Raw genomic sequence first — 19,526 nt, forward strand, 5'->3', positions numbered from 1 at the left:
CACTCTCTCCTTCACTACCCTCACCCTTTAATATCCCACCCAGTCTAATCTCATTCGCCCCCTCACTCCTCACACCCATTAATATCCCACCCAGTCTAATCCCACTCTCCCTCTCATTCCCCACACCCTTTAATATCCCACCCAGTCTAATCCCACTCTCCCCCTCACTCCCCACATCCTTTAATATCCCACCCAGTCTAATCCCACTCTCCCTCTCACTCCTCACACCCTTTAATATCCCACCCAGTCTAATCCCACTGTCCCTCTCAATCCTCACACCATTTAATATCCCACCCAGTCTAATCCCACTCTCCCCCTCGCTCCCCACATGCTTTAATATCCCACCCAGTCTAATCCCACTCTCCCCCTCACTCCACACACCGTTTAATATCCCACCCAGTCTAATCCCACTCTCCCCTCACTCCCCACACCCATTAATGTGCCACCCAGACTAATCCCACTCTCCCCCTCACTCCCCACACCCTTTAATATCCCACCCAGTCTAATCCCACTCTCCCCCTCACACCCCACATGCTTTAATATCCCACCCCGTCTAATCCCACTCTCCCCCTCACTCGACACACCCTTTAATATCCCACCCAGTCTAATCCCACTCTCCCCCTCACTCCCCACACCCTTTTATATCCCACCCAGTCTAATCCCACTCTCCCCCTCACTCCACACACCCTTTAATATCCCACCCAGTCTAATCCCACACTCCCCCTCACTCCCCACACCCTTTAATATCCCACCCAGTCTAATCCCACTCTCCCCCTCACTCCAAACACTCTTTAATATCCCACCCAGTCTCATCCCACTCTCCCCATCACTCCCCTCAACCTTTAATATCCCACCCAGTCGAATCCCACTCTCCCCCTATCTCCCCACACCCTTTAATATCCCATCCGGTCTAATCCCACTCTCCCCGTCACTCCCCACCCCATTTAATATCCCACCCAGTCTCAACCCACTCTCCCCCTCACTCCTCACCCCCTTTAATATCCCACCCAGTCTCAACCCACACTCCCCCTCACTCCCCACCCCTTTTCATATCCCACCCAGTCTCATCCCACTCTCCCTCTCACTCCCCACACCCTTTAATATCCCACCCAGTCTAATCCCACTCTCCCCCTCACTCCAAACACTCTTTAATATCCCACCCAGTCTCATCCCACTCTCCCCATCACTCCCCTCAACCTTTAATATCCCACCCAGTCGAATCCCACTCTCCCCCTATCTCCCCACACCCTTTAATATCCCATCCGGTCTAATCCCACTCTCCCCGTCACTCCCCACCCCATTTAATATCCCACCCAGTCTCAACCCACTCTCCCCCTCACTCCTCACCCCCTTTAATATCCCACCCAGTCTCAACCCACACTCCCCCTCACTCCCCACCCCTTTTCATATCCCACCCAGTCTCATCCCACTCTCCCTCTCACTCCCCACACCCTTTAATATCCCACCCAGACTAATCCCACTGTCCCCCTCACTCCCCACATTCTTTAATATCCCACCCAGTCTAAACTCACTCTCCCCACTCAAACCCCACTCCCTTTAATATCCCACAAAGTCTAATCCCACCGGCCCCTCACACCCCTCACCCTTTAATATCCCACCCAGTCTAATCCCACTCTCTCCCTCACTCCCCTCACCCTTTAATATCCCACACAGTCTAATCCCACTGGCCCGCTCACACCCCTCACCCTTTATTATCCCACCCGGTCTAATCCCACTCTCTCCTTCACTACCCTCACCCTTTAATATCCCACCCAGTCTAATCTCATTCGCCCCCTCACTCCTCACACCCATTAATATCCCACCCAGTCTAATCCCACTCTCCCTCTCATTCCCCACACCCTTTAATATCCCACCCAGTCTAATCCCACTCTCCCCCTCACTCCCCATACCCTTTAATATCCCACCCAGTCTAATCCCACTCTCCCTCTCACTCCTCACACCCTTTAATATCCCACCCAGTCTAATCCCACTCTCCCTCTCAATCCTCACACCCTTTAATATCCCACCCAGTCTAATCCCACTCTCCCTCTCACTCCTCACACCCATTAATATCCCACCCAGTCTAATCCCACTCTCCCTCTCAATCCTCACACCCTTTAATATCCCACCCAGTCTAATCCCACTCTCCCTCTCACTCCTCACACCCTTTAATATCCCACCCAGTCTAATCCCACTCTCCCCCTCACTCCCCACATCCTTTAATATCCACCCAGTCTAATCCCACTCTCCCCCTCACTCCCCACATCCTTTAATATCCACCCAGTCGAATCCCACTCTCCCCATCACTCCCCTCAACCTTTAATATCCCACCCAGTCGAATCCCACTCTCCCTCTCACTCACCACATCCTTTAATATCCCACCGAGTCTAATCCCACTCTCCCCCTCACTCGACACACCCTTTAATATACCACCCAGTCTAATCACACTCTCCCCCTCACTCCCCACACCCTTTAATATCCCACCCAGTCTAATCACACTCTCCCCCCTCACACACCACTCCCTTTAATATCCCACCCAGTCTAATCCCATTGGCCCCCTCACTCCCCTCACCCTTTAATATCCCACCCAGTCTAATTCCACTCTCCCCCTCAATTCCCATAAGCTTTCAAAGCCACCCAGTCCAATCCCACTTTCCTCCCACACCCCTTACACTTTAGTATCCCACCCAGTCTAATCCCACTTCTGCCTCGTTCCCCATACTCTTTAATATCCCACCCAGTCTAATCCCACTCTCTCCCTCACACCCCTCACCCTTTAATATCCCATCAGGTCTAATCCCACTCTCTCCCTCACTCCCCTCACCCTTTTAATATCCCACCCAGTCTAATCTCACTCTCCCCCTCAATACCCATAACCTTTCAAACCCACCCAGTCTAATCCCACTTTCCTCCCACACCCTACACTTTAGTATCCCACCCAGTCTCATCCCACTTCTGCCTCGTTCCCCATATTCTTTAATATCCCACCCAGTCTAATCCCACTCTCCCCACACACCCCACACCCTTTAATATCCCACCCAGTCTAATCCCACTCTCTCCCTCACACCCCTCACCCTTTAATATCCCATCAAGTCTAATCCCACTCTCTCCCTGACTCCCCTCACCCTTTAATATCCCACCCAGTCTAATCTCACTCTCCCCCTCAATACCCATGACCTTTCAAACCCACCCAGTCGAATCCCACTTTCCTCCCACACCCCTTACACTTTAGTATCCCACCCAGTCTAATCCCACTTCTGCCTCGTTCCCCATACTCTTTAATATCCAACCCAGTCCAATCCCACTCTCCCCACACACCCCACACCCTTTAATATCCCACCCAGACTAATCCCACTCTCCCCCTCACTCCCCACCCCCTTTAATATCCCACCCAGTCTAATCCCACTCTCCCCCTCACTCCCCACCCCCTTTAATATCCCACCAAATCTCAACCCACTCTCCCCCTCACTCCCCACACCCTTTAATATCCCACCCAGTCTAATTCCACTCTCCCCCTCAATACCCATAACCTTTCAAACCCACCCAGTCTAATCCCACTTTCCTCCCACATCCCTTACACTTTAGTAGCCCACCCAGTCTAATCCCACCTCTGCCTTGTTCCCCATACTCTTTAACATCCCACCCAGACTAATCCCACTCTCCCCCTCACTCCGAACACTATTTAATATCCCACCCAGTCTAATCCCACTGTCCCCCTCACTGCCCACACCCTTTAATATCCCACCCAGTCTAATCCCACTCTCCCCCTCACTCCCCACACCCTTTAATATCTCACACAATCTAATCCCACTCTCCCCACACACCCCACAACCTTTAATATCCCGCCCAGTCTAATCCCACTCTCCCCCTCACTCCAAACACTCTTTAATATCCCACCCAGTCTCATCCCAGTCTCCCCATCACTCCCCTCAACCTTTAATATCCCACCCAGTCAAATCCCACTCTCCCCCTATCTCCCCACACCCTTTAATATCCCACCCGGTCTAATCCCACTCTCCCCCTCACTCCCCACCCCATTTAATATCCCACCCAGTCTCAACCCACTCTCCCCCTCACTCCCCACCCCCTTTAATATCCCACCCAGTCTCATCCCACTCTCCCCCTCACTCCCCACACCCTTTAATATTCCACCCAGTCTCATCTCACTCTCCCCCTCACTCCCCACACCCTTTAATATCCCACCCAGTCTAATCCCACTCTCCCCTCACTCCCCACATTCTTTAATATCCCACCCAGTCTAAACTCACTCTCCCCACTCAAACCCCACTCCCTTTAATATCCACCCAGTCTAATCCCACTCTCTCCCTCACTCCCCTCACCCTTTAATATTCCACCCAGTCTAATCCCACTCTCCCCCTCACTCCCCACATTCTTTAATATCCCACACAGTCTAAACTCACTCTCCCCACTCAAACCCCACTCCCTTTAATATCCACCCAGTCTAATCCCACTCTCTCCCTCACTCCCCTCACCCTTTAATATCCCACACAGTCTAATTCCACTCTCCCCCTCAATTCCCATCATCTTTCAAACCCACCCTGTCTAATCCCACACCCCAAACCCTTTAATATCCCACCCAGACTAATCCCACTCTCCCCCTCACTCCCCTCACCCGATAATATCCCACCCAGTCTAATCCCACTTTCCTCCCACACCCCACACCCTTTAATATCCCACTCAGACTAATCCCACTCTCCCCCTCACTCCCCACACCCTTTAATATCCCACCCAGTCTAATCCCACTGTCCCCCTCACTCCCCACACACTTTAATATCCCACCCAGTCTAATCCCACTCTCCCCACACACCCCACACTCTTTAACATCCCACCCAGACTAATCCCACTCTCCCCCTCACTCCGAACAGTATTTAATATCCCACCCAGTCTAATACCACTGTCCCCCTCACTCCCCACACACTTTAATATCCCACCCAGTCTAATCCCACTCTCCCCCTCACTCCCCACACCCTTTAATATCCCACCCAGTCTAATCCCACTCTCCCCACACACCCCACACTCTTTAACATCCCACCCAGACTAATTCCACTCTCCCCCTCACTTCCCACACCCTTTAATATCCCACCCAGTCTAAACTCACTCTCCCCACTCAAACCCCACTCCCTTTAATATCCCACACAGTCTAATCCCACTGGCCCCTCACACCCCTCACCCTTTAATATCCACCCAGTCTAATCCCACTCTCTCCCTCACTCCCCTCACCCTTTAATATCCCACACAGTCTAATCCCACTGGCCCCTCACTCCCCACACCCTTTAATATCCCACCCAGTCTAATCCCACTCTCCCCCTCACTCCCCACACCCTTTAATATCCCACCCAGTCTAATCCCACTCTCCCCCTCACTCCCCACACCCTTTAATATCCCACCCAGTCTAATCCCACTCTCCCCCCTCACTCCCCACACCCTTTAATATCCCACCCAGTCTTATCCCACTCTCCCCATCACTCCCCCCACCCTTTAATATCCCACCCAGTCTAATCCCACTCTCCCCCTCACTCCCCACACCCTTTAATACCGCACCCAGCCGAATCCCACTCTCGCACTCTCTCACCACATCCTTTAATATCCCACCCAGTCAAATCCCATTGGCCCCATTACACCCCACACCCTTTAATACCCCACCAAGTCTAATCCCACTCTCCCCCTCACTTCCCACACCTTTTAATATCCCACCTGGACTAATCCCACTCTCCCCCTCACTCCACACACCCTTTAATATCTCACTCAATCTGTTCCCACTCTCCCCCTCACTCCACACACCCTTTAATATGCCACCCAGTCTAATCCCACTCTCCCCCTCACTCCACACACCCTTTAATATCCCACCCAGTCTAATCCCACTCTCCCTCTCAATCCTCACACCCATTAATATCACACCCAGTCGAATCCCACTCTCCCCATCACTCCCCTCAACCTTGAATATCCCACCCAGTCTAAACTCACTCTCCCCCTCACACCCCAGTCCCTTTAATATCCCACCCAGTCTAATCCCACTGGCCCCCTCACACCCCTCACCCTTTAATATCCACCCAGTCTAAACCCACTCTCTCCCTCACTCCCCACCCCCTTTAATATCAACCCAGTCTAATCCCACTCTCTCCCTCACTCCCCTTACCCTTTAATATCCCACCCAGTCTAATCCCACTCTCTCCCTCACTCCCCTCACCCTTTAATATCCCACCCAGTCTAATCCCACTCTCCCTACACACCCCACACCCTTTAATATCCCACCCAGTCTAATCCCACTCTCCCCCTCACTCCGAACACCCTTTAATATCCCTCCCAGTCTAATCCCACTGTCCCTCTCACTCCCCACACCCTTTATATCTCACACAATCTAATCCCACTCTCCCCCTCACTCCGATCACCCTTTTATATCCCTCCCAGTCTAATCCCACTGTCCCTCTCACTCCGAACACGCTTTAATATCCCGCCACTCTAATCCCACTCTCCCCAACACACCCCACACCCTTTAATATCCCACCCAGTCTAATCCCACTCTCCCCCCTCACTCCCCACACCCTTTAATACCCCACCCAGTCGAAACTCACTCTCCCCCCTCACATCCCACTCCCTTTAATATCCCACCCAGTCTCAACCCACTCCCCCCTCACTCCCCACACCCTTTAATATCCCACCCAGTCTAATTCCACTCTCCCCCTCACTCCCCACACCCTTTAATATCCCACCTGGTCTAATCCCACTCTCCCCCCTCACTCCCCACACCCTTTAATATCCCACCCAGTCTAATCCCACTCTCCCCCACACACCCCACACCCTTTAATATCCCTCCCAGTCGAATCCCACTGTCCCCCTCACTCCCCACAGACTTTAATATCCCACCCAGTCTAATCCCACTCTCGCCCTCACTCCGAACACCCTTTAATATCCCACTCAGTCTAATTCCACTCTCCCCCTCACTCCGAACACCCTTTAATATCCCGCCACTCTAATCCCACTCTCCCCCTCACTCCCCACACCCTTTAATATAACACCAAGTCTAATCCCACACTCCCCCTCACTCCCCACACCCTTTAATATGCCACCCAGTCTCAACCCACTCTCCCCCTCACTCCCCACCCCTTTTACTATCCCACCCAGTCTCATCCCACTCTCCCCCTCACTCCCCACACCCTTTAATATTCCACCCAGTCTAATCCCACTCTCCCCCTCACTCCCCACACCCTTTAATATTCCACCCAGTCTCATCTCACTCTCCCATCACTCCCCACACCCGTTCATATCCCACCCAGTCTCAACCCACTCTCCCCCTCACTCCCCATACCCTTTTACTATCCCACCCAGTCTCATCCCACTCTCCCCCTCACTCCCCACACCCTTTAATATTCCACCCAGTCTCATCTCACTCTCCCATCACTCCCCACACCCGTTCATATCCCACCCAGTCTCAACCCACTCTCCCCCTCACTCCCCACCCCTTTTACTATCCCACCCAGTCTAATCCCACTCTCCCCCTCACTCCCCACACCCTTTAATATCTCACACAATCTAATCCCATTCGCCCCCTCACTCCCCACACCCATTAATATCCCACCCAGTCTAATCCCATTCTCCCTCTCACTCCCCACACCTTTTAATATCCGACCCAGTCTAATTCCACTCTCCCCCTCACTCCACACACCCTTTAATATCCCACCCAGTCTAATTCCACTCTCCCCCTCACTCCCCACACCCTTTAATATCCCACCCAGTCTAATCCCACTCTCCCTCTCACTCCCCACACCCTTTAATATCCCACCCAGTCTAATCCCACTCTCCCCCTCACTCCCCACACCCTTTAATATTCCACCCAGTCTCATCTCACTCTCCCCCTCACTCCCCTCACCCTTTAATATCTCACCCAGTCGAATCCCACTCTCCCCCTCACTCCCCACATTCTTTAATATCCCACCCAGTATAAACTCACTCTCCCCACTCAAACCCCACTCCCTTTAATATCCCACACAGTCTAATCCCACTGGCCCCTCACACCCCTCACCCTTTAATATCCACCCAGTCTAATCCCACTCTCTCCCTCACTCCCCTCACCCTTTAATATCCCACACAGTCTAATCCCACTGGCCCCTCACTCCCCACACCCTTTAATATCCCACCCAGTCTAATCCCACTCTCTCCTTCACTCCCCTCACCCTTTAATATCCCACCCAGTCTAATTCCACTCTCCCCCTCACTCCCCACACCCTTTAACATCCCACCGAGTCTAATCCCACTCTCCCCCTCACACCCCACCCCCTTTAATATCCCACCCAGTCTAATCCCACTGGCCCCCTCACACCCCTCACCCTTTAATATCCACCCGGCTTAATCCCACTCTCTCCCTCACTCCCCACCCCCTTTAATATCCACCCAGTCTAATCCCACTCTCTCCCTCACTCCCTCACCCTTTAATATCCCACCCAGTCTAATCCCACTCTCTCCCTCACTCCCCTCACCCTTTAATATCCCACCCAGTCTAATCCCACTCTCCCCCTCAATTCCCATAACCTTTCAAACCCACCCACTCTAATCCCACTTTCCTCCCACACCCCTTACACGTTAGTATCCCACCCAGTCTAATCCCACTTCTGCCTGACTCCCCATACTCTTTAATATCCCATCCAGTCTAATCCCACTCTCCCTGCACACCCCACACCCTTTAATATCCCACCTGGTCTAATCCCACTCTCCTCCCTCACTCCCCACACCCTTTCATATCCCACCTGGTCTAATCCCACTCTCCCCCCTTACTCCCCACACCCTTTAATACCCCACCCAGTCGAAACTCACTCTCCCCCCTCACACCCCACCCCCTTTAATATCCCACCCAGTCTAATCCCACTGGCCACCTCACACCCCTCACCCTTTAATATCCACCCAGTCTAATCCCACTCTCCCCTCACCCTTTAATATCCCATCCAATCTAATCCCACTCTCCCCCTCACACCCCTCACCCTTTAATATCCACCCAGTCTAATCCCACTCTCTCCCTCACTCCCCTCACCCTTTAATATCCACCCAGTCGAAACTCACTCTCCCCCCTCACACCCCTCACCCTTTAATATCCCACCCAGTCTCAACCCACTCCCCCCTCACACCCCTCACCCTTTAATATCCCACCCAGTCTCAACCCACTCCCCCCTCACACCCCACTCCCTTTAATATCCCACCCAGTCTCAACCCACTCCCCCCTCACACCCCTCACCCTTTAATATCCCACCCAGTCTCAACCCACTCCCCCCTCACACCCCACTCCCTTTAATATCCCACCCAGTCTAATCCCACTGGCCACCTCACACCCCTCACCCTTTAATATCCCACCCAGCCGAATCCCACTCTCGCTCTCAATTCTCACACCCTTTAATATCCACCCAGTCTAATCCCACTCTCCCCCTCAATTCCCATAACCTACACCCTAAATTCCACTCAGTCTAATCCCACTCTCCCCCTCACCCCCCTCACCCTTTAATATCCCACCCAGTCTAATCTCACTCTCCCCCTCAATACCCATAACCTTTCAAACCCACCCACTCTAATCCCACTTTCCTCCCACACCCCTTACATGTTAGTATCCCACCCAGTCTAATCCCACTCTCCCCCTCACTCCCCACAGCCTTTAATATCCCACCCAGTCTAATCCCACTCTCCCCCTCACTCCCCACACCCTTTAATATCCCACCCAGTCTAATCCCACTCTCCCCCTCACCCCCTTTAATATCCCACCCAGCAACTTCCTTCCCTATTCCTTGATGCAGTCACTGACCTTTTTTGGATTATTTCCCCCCCACAGCTCCACTGAGTCGAGAAGTGATCGTTATCATCGCACTGGTGGTGGTCACGGTGGTCCTCATCACCTTGCTCACAGTGCTGATACTGAGACGCAGAGCGATCAGACAGCGGTATGATGGATTGCCATCCAATCATCTGCTGTCGCCAGGGGGGATACGTGATTCCTCCTTCTTGCCGTGAGCAGTGGAGCCAAACCCAGATGTGATGTCAGCACAGGACGTGCGGAAGCTTGCATGCTGGGAAATGATGCTAACTTGACGTCAACGCTCAACCAACTGACTGTGAAAGGAACAGGCCTCTGTGGTCCCTGCAAGTGCCTGACAAGCCGAGGGTCAGGGGAGCCAAAGGGGATAGAATAAGGAATCATAGAGCCAGATGTTCTCCACTGCCCTTGGAATCTCTTGGAAAGTTCTGATCCACAGGGTCTGGGCAAGAGAAGGGAATGGGACAACTCCAGAGCCCCCCCTCCCGGTGAAGAGCCCCAGAGTTTGGAATTGGCAGGAGAGGACGAGGTGCAGTCCAGTTCAAGCCACAGAGATGGGATTAGAGCTCACATGATAATGGTCACAGAGTAACAGCAACCCAGAGTTGGGCACTGGATATGAAGCTGTTCCGAATTACCGAGATACATGCACGTTGTCAGCCATTTAAATGCAAATACAGATTAAGATTTCCGGCACTCCAGTTTAAGGGTCTCTCTCTGTCACACCATGCCAACCAGGGCGATGGGGTAAATAAGGGGTTTGTATGCACAGAGAACAATGGGGAGGCAGTGTGGATATTGGCAACACCCAGACTGCTGTCCACTTTAACAGTCATTGTCAAATTCACCTTCCTCTCCTCAACTTTATTGAAAGCAACGTTCAACCGGGATCAATGTGAGGGGATGCACTGGGGTGGGGGATGCAAGGCAAGGGAGTAGGTGGTGGGCAGTAGGGCCCTGGGGGTTCCCGAGGGTCAGAGGGAGCTCGGTGGGTGTGTTCCCCGCTCCCGTAAGGTATTGGGACAGGCGGGTAAAGTGGTTAAGGAGGGACACGGGACACTTACCTTTATTAGCCAGGGAGGGGGGAACAGAGTTGAAGAGCAGGGAGGTGAGGCTGGAACTGTCTCAAACGCTGGTTAGGCCCCAGCTACAGTACTGTGTTCAGTTCGGGAATCCACATTATAGGGAGGATGGGATAGCACTGGGAGTGGGGGAGATTTACCGGGGGAGGTGGGGGGGGTCGCCTGGGCTGGAGAGTTTGGTTCTAAAGAGAGATTGGACCAAATGGGATCCCTTTCCTCAGAGCTGGGGGGAGGGGGGTGGTTGCGGGGGTGGAAATTATGACTGAGATGTATATAATGATGATGAACGTAGGCAGGAGAGACAGGAAGAAACATTCCCCCTTGATGGAGTGACCAGCGCAGGGGGCATTGATGTAAGCAAGTGTGGATCAGATATGGTGGGTCATTGGGATACCTTCTGGGGTAGGTGGGACCTGTACAAGGAGGGTGGGTTGTACGTGAACTGGGGGGGGGGAGCTCAATATGCTGGGTAGGAGAAGCTCTTTGTGGGAGGGTTCAAACCAGTTTGGCAGGGCGGGTGGGAACCGGAGCTATGGATCAGAGGATGGGGTAGCTGGTGAACAGGCAGAATTAGTGTGCAGAGAGTCTGTGAGGATGGAGAGACAGTTGATAGAGCAAAGTTGCAGTCAGTGTGATGGGGTGAAGTGCATCTATCTTAACACAACAATTGTCAGGAATAAGGAATAACTTGGAGCATGGATCAGTCCTTGGAGGTACAATGTTGCGGCCATTACGGAGACTGGGATATCACAGGGGCAGGAATGGCTGTTGGATGTTCCAATGTTTAGATGTTTACAAAGGAATAGGGGAGGGAGGTAAAGGAGGTGGGTGGGGGGGGTGTGGCATTGCTAATCAGGGACAGTACTACAGCTGCAGAAAGGGAAGTCATCGAGGAGGGTTTGTCTGCAGAGTCAGTCTGGGTGGAAGTCAGGAACAAGAAAGGAGCAGTCACTTTATTGGGAGGTTTCTACAAGAGCCCCAATAGCAATAGAGACATGATGGAGCAGATTGGGAGGCAGATTTTGGAAAGGTGCAGAAGTAACAAGGTTGTTGTCATGGGTGACTTTAACTTCCCTCATGTTGATTGGAACCTCCTTAGTTAGTTTGGATGGAGTAGTTTTTGTCAGGCCCACATCCTTTTGGTAAAGAGGTGACCATAACTGTACACAGTATTCTAAATGCGACCGAACCAAAGTCTCGTACAATTTTAACACAACCTGCCAGCTCTTATACTCAATACCCCGTCCGATGGAGGCAATCATAACCATATGCCTTCTTGACCTCTCTACCCACCTGTGCAGCCACCTTCAGGGTACAATGGACCTGAATTCCCAGATCTCTCTGCTCAGCAACTTTTCCCAAGGCTCTTCCATTTACAGGATAGTTTGCGTTAGAATTAGACTTCCCAAAATGCATCACCTCACATTTGCCTGGATTGAACTCCATCTGCCACTGCTCCGCCCAACTCTCCAGTCCATCTATATTCTCCTGTATTCTCTGACGAACCCCAATGCTTTCTGCTACTCCACCAATCTTCGTGTCATCTGTAAACTTACTGATCAGACCAACAATGCCCTCTTCCAGATCATTTATGTACATCACTAACAACTGTGACCCCCGCACTGACCCCTGTGGAACACCACTAGTCACCTTTCTCCATTTCGAGAACCTCCCTTCAACTACTACTCTCTGTCTCCTGTTGCTCAACCAGTTCTTTATCCACCGAGCCAGAACGCTCCAGGAAGAAGGAAGCCTACTTAAGGTCGAGGAGGCAAGGATCAGACAGGGCTCTAGAGGGTCACAAGGTAGTCAGGAAGGAACTGAAGAATGGGCTTTGGAGAGTGAGAAGGAGACATGGAAAAGCTTTAGCAGGTAGGGTGAAGGAAAACCCTGAGGCATTCTACATTTACGTGAGGAGAAAGAGGTTGGCTGGAGTGAGGGTAGAGCTGATCGGGGATAGTGGAGGGAACTTGTGCCTGAATTCGGAGGAGTTAATGCTGTGCTTCAGTGTTCACTACTGAGAGGGACCTTGTCGTTTGTGAGGACAGTGTGAAACAGGCTGATACGCTCAAATAGGTTGATGTTACGAAGGAGAATGCACTGGAAATTTTGAAAACCATGAGGATAGATGTGTCCCCTGGGCCAGGAGAAAGTGAGGAACTGCAGATGCTGGAGATCAGAGTGGAAGAGGGTGTTGCTGGAAAAGTAGAGCAGGTCAGGCAGCATCTGAGGAGCAGGAGAGTGGGCGGTTCTCCTTCGAATCCTCCCACAGCCTCCAAACCAAAGGGGTCGCCATGGTGACCCGGGTGGGCCCCAGCTCTGCCTGCCTCTTTGTCGGGCACGTAGTACAGTCCATCCTCCGCAGCTACACCCGCCCCATCCCCCCACCTTTTCCTCCACTGTGACATCAATGGGTGAAAGGACTTGGTGCTGTCAGCACCGTCCCTCTCACATTGCCTCCCCATGGCCACAAGGTGAAATGGAAAACGGGCAGCCCTGATGGGAGAAGGCGCGGGGTGAGGAACGCTTCAGTTGGAAGCAGCTGAGGGAAGGCGGATGGGGAAACGGAGATGAGGGAGGAGAGGGAGGAAGGGTGGAGGGTGCAGGTGGGAAAAGCGGTCTCCAGAAAGGAGCCAGTCTCATTGAGGGTCTCCCCACGCCGGAGGGTAGCTGCCCATCACCGGCATGGGGAACAGAGACTTCCTGAAGGTCCTCCTTTCCCCGGTCAATCTGGTGAGAGCATTCCTCCACCAGTTTCATCACTGACGCTGAGGAAGAGTTAACGGGCAGGTTCCCATCTGAATCCATGGAAGGATTCCCGAAATCCCTTTCCGAGTGACTCGTACGTACTCAGAATTTAATTCAACCTGCATTTCCGGTGTGAAACTCCGTTCCCTCGCACGGTTGTAAATTAACTTGTATTTCAGGTGTGAAATGGGGGCGGTGCAGTGGCTCAGTGGTTAGCACTGCTGCCTCACAGCGCCAGGGACCCGGGTTCGATCCCAGCCTCGGGCGACTGAACATGGGTGAGGTCCTGGAGGACTGGAGAATTGCGAATGGTGTCCCCTTGGTTAAGAAGGGCAGCAGGGATATTCCAGGTAATTATAGACCGGTGAGCCTGACGTCAATGGTAGGGAAGATACTGAGGGATCGGATCGATTTACATTTGGAAGAGGTTGGGCTTGTCAGTGATCGGCAGCAGGGAAGGTCATGTCTTACCAACTTAATAGAATTCTTTGAGGAAGTGACAAAGTTGATTGATGAGGGAAGGGCTGTCGATGTCATATACATGGACTTGAGTAATGGGTTTGATAAGGGTCCCTGTGGTCGGCTGATGGAGAAGGTGAAGTCGCACAGGGTCCAGGGTGTACTAGCGAGATGGACAGAGAACTGGCTGGGCAACAGAGAGTAGTGGTGGAAGGAAGTTTCTCAAAATGGAGAGCTGTGACCAGTGGTGGTCCCTGGGCTGGTCCCACTGTTGTTTATGATATACGGGAATGATCTGGAGGAAGGTATCGGTGGTCTGATTAGCAAGTTTGCAGATAACACTAAGGTTGGGGGAGTAGCAGATGGTGAAGGGGACTGTCAGAGGATACAGCAGAATATAAATAGATTGGAGAGTTGGGCAGGGAAATGGCCGATGGAGTTCACTCCAGGCAAATGTGAGGTGATGCGTTTTGGGAGATCCAATTCAAGAGCGAACTACAGAGTAAATGGAAAAGCCCTGGGGAAAATTGATGGACACAGAGATCTGGGTGTTCAAGTCCATTGTTCCCTGAAGGTGGCACCGCAGCTCAGTGTGGTCCAGAAGGCATACAGCCTGCATTCCTCCATCAGACGGGACATTGAGTGCAAGGGTTGGCAGCTCACGTGACAGTTGTGCAAGCCTTTGGTTCGGCCACATTTGGAAAAATGTGTCCAATTCTGGTCGCCGCGTTACCAAAAGGGTGTGGATGGGTTGGAGAGGGTGCAGAGGAGGTTCACCAGGATGTTGCCCGGTATGGAGGGTGCTCGCTAGGAAGAGAGGTTGAGTCGATTAGGATTATTTTCATTGCAAAGACGGAGGTTGAGGGGGGGGGGGGGGACCTGATTGAGGCCGACAAAATCAGGAGAGATATAGACAGGGTGGATAGCAAGAAGCTTTTTTCCCGGGGGGGGGGGGGCACTCGATTACTCGGGGTCACGAGTTCAAGGTGAGAGGGGTAAAGTTGAGGGGAGGTATGCGTGGAAAGGTGTTTACCCAGAGAGGGTAGTGGGTGCCTGGTACACATTGCCAGTGGAGGTGGGAGGGAGCGATAGCATCATTTACGATGTATCTGGACAGATACACGAATGGACAGGGAGGAGAGGGATACAGATCCTCAGAACAAAGGTAACAGGTTTAGATAAAGGATTGGGATCAGCGCAGGTGAGGAAGGGCCAAAGCACCTGTTCCTGTGCTGGAATTGTAATTGTTCTTTGTTTTTGACTATCTGTGTGGGGTTTATACATTCTCCCCATGCCATAGAATATAGGACATGGAACATTCCAGCACAGTACAGGCCCTTCGGCCCTCAATGTTGTGCTGACCTGTGGAACCAATCTGAAGCCCATCTAACCTACACTATTCCACATCACTGGTAACTAAACTCCAGGATAAATATTTCCCATCAACCACCACCCTCTGCCTTCTTTCAGTGAGCCAATTTCTGATCCAAACCGCTATCTCACCCTCAATCCCACGCCTCTGTATCTTGTGCAATAGCCTATCATGGGGAACCTTATCAAACACCTTACTGAAATCCAAATACACCACATCAACTGCTTTACCCTCATCCACCTGTTTGGTCACCTTCTCAAAGAACTCAATATGACGTGTGAGGCATGACCTACCCTTCACAAAACCAGGTTGACTACCACAAATGATTTATTCCACTCAATATGATTATAAATCCAATCTCTTATCAACTTTTCTAACACTTTACCCACAATTGAAGTAAGGTTCACTGGTCTATAATTACCAGGGCTTTCTCTAATCCCCTTCTTAAACAAGGGGACAACATTTGGTATCCTCCATTCTTCTGGCACTATTCCTGTAGACAGTGACAACATTAAGATCAAAGCCAAAGGCTCGGCAATCTCCTCCCTGGCTTCCCAGAGAATCCGAGGATAAATTCCATCCGGCCCAGGGGATGTATCTATTTTCAAACTTTCCTGAATTTCTAACACCTCCTCCTTGTGAACCTCAATCCTGTCTGGTCCAGTCGCCTGTATCTCAGTATTCTCCTCAACAACATTGTCTTTTGCCAATGTGAATATTGATGAGAAATATTTGTCTAGCGCTTCCCCGGTCTCCTCAGACTCCACACACAACTTCCCACTCCTGTCCTTGATTGGCCCTAATCTTACTCTAGTCATTCTTTTATTCCTGATACACCTGTCGAAAGCTTTAGGGTTTTCCTTGATCCTATCTGCCAATGACTTCTCATGTCCCCTCCTGGCTCTTCTTAGCCCTGTCTTCAGCTCCTTCCTGGCTAACATGTAAGTCTCAAGAGCGCTAACTGAGCCTTCATATCTCATTCTAACATAAGCCTCCATCTTCCTCTTGACAAGAGATTCAACTTCCTTCATAAACCACGGCTCCCTCGCTTGACCACTTCCTCCCTGCCTGACAGGTACATACTTATCAAGGCCACGCAGGAGCTGGTCCTTGAATAACATTCCAATTGTGCCCATCCCCTGCAGTTTCCTTCCCCACCCTATGCATCCTAAATCCTGTCTAACCCCATTATAATTGCCCTTCCCCCAGCTATAACTCTTGACCTGTGGTATTTACCGATCCCTTTCCATCGCTAAAGTAAACATAACCAAATTGTGGTCACTATCACCAAAGTGCTCACCGACCTCCAAATGTAACACCTAATCACCTAAGTAATGATTCATTACCTAATCCAATGTCGGTGCTCCAGTATCCGTCCATAGTTCAAAGATGTGCAGGTTAGGGTGGATTGGCTGTGCTAAATTGTCCCATAGCGCCCAGGGATGTACAGGTTAGGGTGGATTGGCCATGCTAAATTGTCCCATAGTTCCCAGGGGTGTGCAGGTTAGGGTGGATTGGCCATGCTAAATTGTCCCATAGTGCTCAGGGATGTACAGGTTAGGGTGGATTGGCCGTGCTAAATTGTCCCATAGTGCCCACTGGTGTGCAGGTTAGGGTGGATTGGCCGTGCTAAATTGTCCCATAGTGCCCAGGGATGTGCAGGTTAGGGTGGATTGGCCGTGCTAAATTGTCCCATAGTGCCCAGGGATGAGCAGGTTAGGGTGGATTGGCCGTGCTAAATTGTCCCATAGTGCCCAGGGATGTGCAGGTTAGGGTGGATTGGCCGTGCTAAATTGTCCCATAGTGCCCACTGGTGTGCAGGTTAGGGTGGATTGGCCGTGCTAAATTGTCCCATAGTTCCCAGGGATGTGCAGGTTAGGGTGGATTGGCCGTGCTAAATTGTCCCATAGTGCCCAGGGATGTGCAGGTTAGGGTGGATTGGCCGTGCTAAGTTGTCCCATAGTGCCCAGGGATGTGCAGGTTTGGGTGGATTGGCCATGCTAAATTGTCCCATAGTGCCCAGGGATGTGCAGTTTAGGGTGGATTTGCCGTGCTAAATTGTCCCATAGTGCCCAGGGATGTGCAGGTTAGGGTGGATTGGCCGTGCTAATTGTCCCATAGTGCCCAGGGATGTGCAGGTTTGGGTGGATTGGCCGCGCAAAATTGTCCCATAGTGCCCAGGGATGTGCAGGTTAGGGTGGATTGACCACGCTAAATTGTCCCATAGTGCCCAGGGATGTGCAGGTTAGGGTGGATTGGCCGCACTAAATTGTCCCACAGTGCCCAGGGATGTGCAGGTTAGGGTGGATTGACCGTGCTAAATTGTCCCATAGTGCCCAGGGATGTGCAGGTTAGGGTGGATTGGCCACGCTAAATTGTCCCGTAGTTCCCAGGGATGTGTAGGTTAGGGTGGAGTGACCGTGCTAAATTGTCCCATAGTTCCCAGGGGTGTGCAGGTTAGGGTGGATTGGCCGTGCTAAATTGTCCCATAGTGCCCAGGGATGTGCAGGTTAGGGTGTATTGGCCGTGCTAAGTTGTCCCATAGTGCCCAGGGATGTGCAGGTTTGGGTGGATTGGCCGTGCTAAATTGTCCCATAGTGCCCAGGGATGTGCAGTTTAGGGTGGATTGGCCGTGCTAAATTGTCCCATATTGCCCAGGGATGTGCAGGTTAGGGTGGATTGGCCGTGCTAATTGTCCCAAAGTGCCCAGGGATGTGCAGGTTAGGGTGGATTGGCCATGCTAAATTGTCCCATAGTGCCCAGGGATGTGTAGGTTAGGTACATCAGTCAGGGTGAAATATAGGATAATACGGGAGGGGAATGGGTCTGGGTGGGTTACGCATCGGAGGATCAGTATGAACCTGTTGGGCCGAATGGCCTGTTTCCACACCATAGGGATCCCATGATTCTATGAAACGACGTTATCTCACACGGTTGTCGGTTAACTTGCATCTCAGATGCTGACTGTGAGACCAAAGAGGGACACTATGAGGCCATTCATCCTCTCCCATCATGGCTGATATGTTCCTTAATTCCCCCTCTCCCCATCTCCCTTCACTCTCCGTACTGGGAAGATGTCAGTTTGAACATTGTGTGGGAGTCCCAGCTCGAGGCCAGGAGCTCCTCCCACCACCACTTGCTGTCTGAAGGTTGAGAGAGAGAGAGAGAGAGAGACATTTCACGCTGGTCAAAAACAAAACTTCAACAAATTCCGCAGTGGGGTAGTCTCCAACAAATCCCGTGGGTATCAGAGACTCACAGACATGGGACAGAACACCCGACCAGACCAACCAGGTTTGCAAAATTCCAACTGGTCATCCTCCCCCACCCACCCTGCCCACTGGTCTCGAAGGGTCACTGCTGTAACAGTGTGTGCTGCGACTGACCCCTGGCACTGAGGTAACTGTGGCACAGGGTCAGCTGGCAGAGTCGGTGACCCCTACCAATGCCACAGAGTCCACCGCACCCAACCTGCAGGTGCTCACTTTTGGCCAGGCTCAGGGGCCGACCCGCAGCGAGAGCACCTCCCTCACCCCCTTCCCTTCCCCACCCCAGCCCTCCGACTCTGCAAGGGGCAGGACGGTGAGGCTGAAGTGGAACCAACACAGCTCAAAGATTCCATAGTGAAGCAGAATCTGTTTGGAATCACCAGGTCTCCAGAGTGACCCTGTCCGCTCTATCCGGTTCCCAAGAAACTCCGAGCAGGCTTCCGGACCCAACATAATGGACCTTCTATTCCCAAAACAGAACTCGATCCCAATCAGCGAGAAAGCCAGAAGCAACTAAACCATCATTGTACCAAGTGAAACTCCGAAACAATCATAAACCTCGAGGGAGAGAGAGAAAGACAGACACTCCGATCAGAAAGGTTACACGGGGAGGGAGAAAGAGGTTGGAGAAACACTGTTCAATAACTTTTAAAAACAGAGAGAGACACAGCAGCTTCTAAACCAGAGAGAGAGAGAGAGAGAGCAGCTTCTAAAACAGAGAGAGAGAGAGAGACAGCAGCTTCTAAAACAGAGAGAGACAGAGAGAGAGACAGCAGCTTCTAAAA

General features: G+C 51.8%; 1 protein-coding gene across 1 annotated transcript in view; it reads left to right on the forward strand.

Moving 5' to 3' along the window:
* Positions 1 to 10,008, forward strand: part of LOC140458723 (uncharacterized) — a 60,884-nt gene extending 50,876 nt beyond the window's left edge. Inside the window, exon 12 of the mRNA XM_072553385.1 lies at positions 9,830 to 10,008. Within this exon, the coding sequence (XP_072409486.1) occupies positions 9,830 to 10,008 (179 nt within the window). The remainder of the gene's footprint in view (positions 1 to 9,829) is intronic.
* Positions 10,009 to 19,526: the final 9,518 nt, after the last annotated feature.

Source organism: Chiloscyllium punctatum, chromosome 34, assembly GCF_047496795.1.
Source record: "Chiloscyllium punctatum isolate Juve2018m chromosome 34, sChiPun1.3, whole genome shotgun sequence".
In the NCBI taxonomy this organism is placed as follows: Eukaryota; Metazoa; Chordata; class Chondrichthyes; order Orectolobiformes; family Hemiscylliidae; genus Chiloscyllium; species Chiloscyllium punctatum.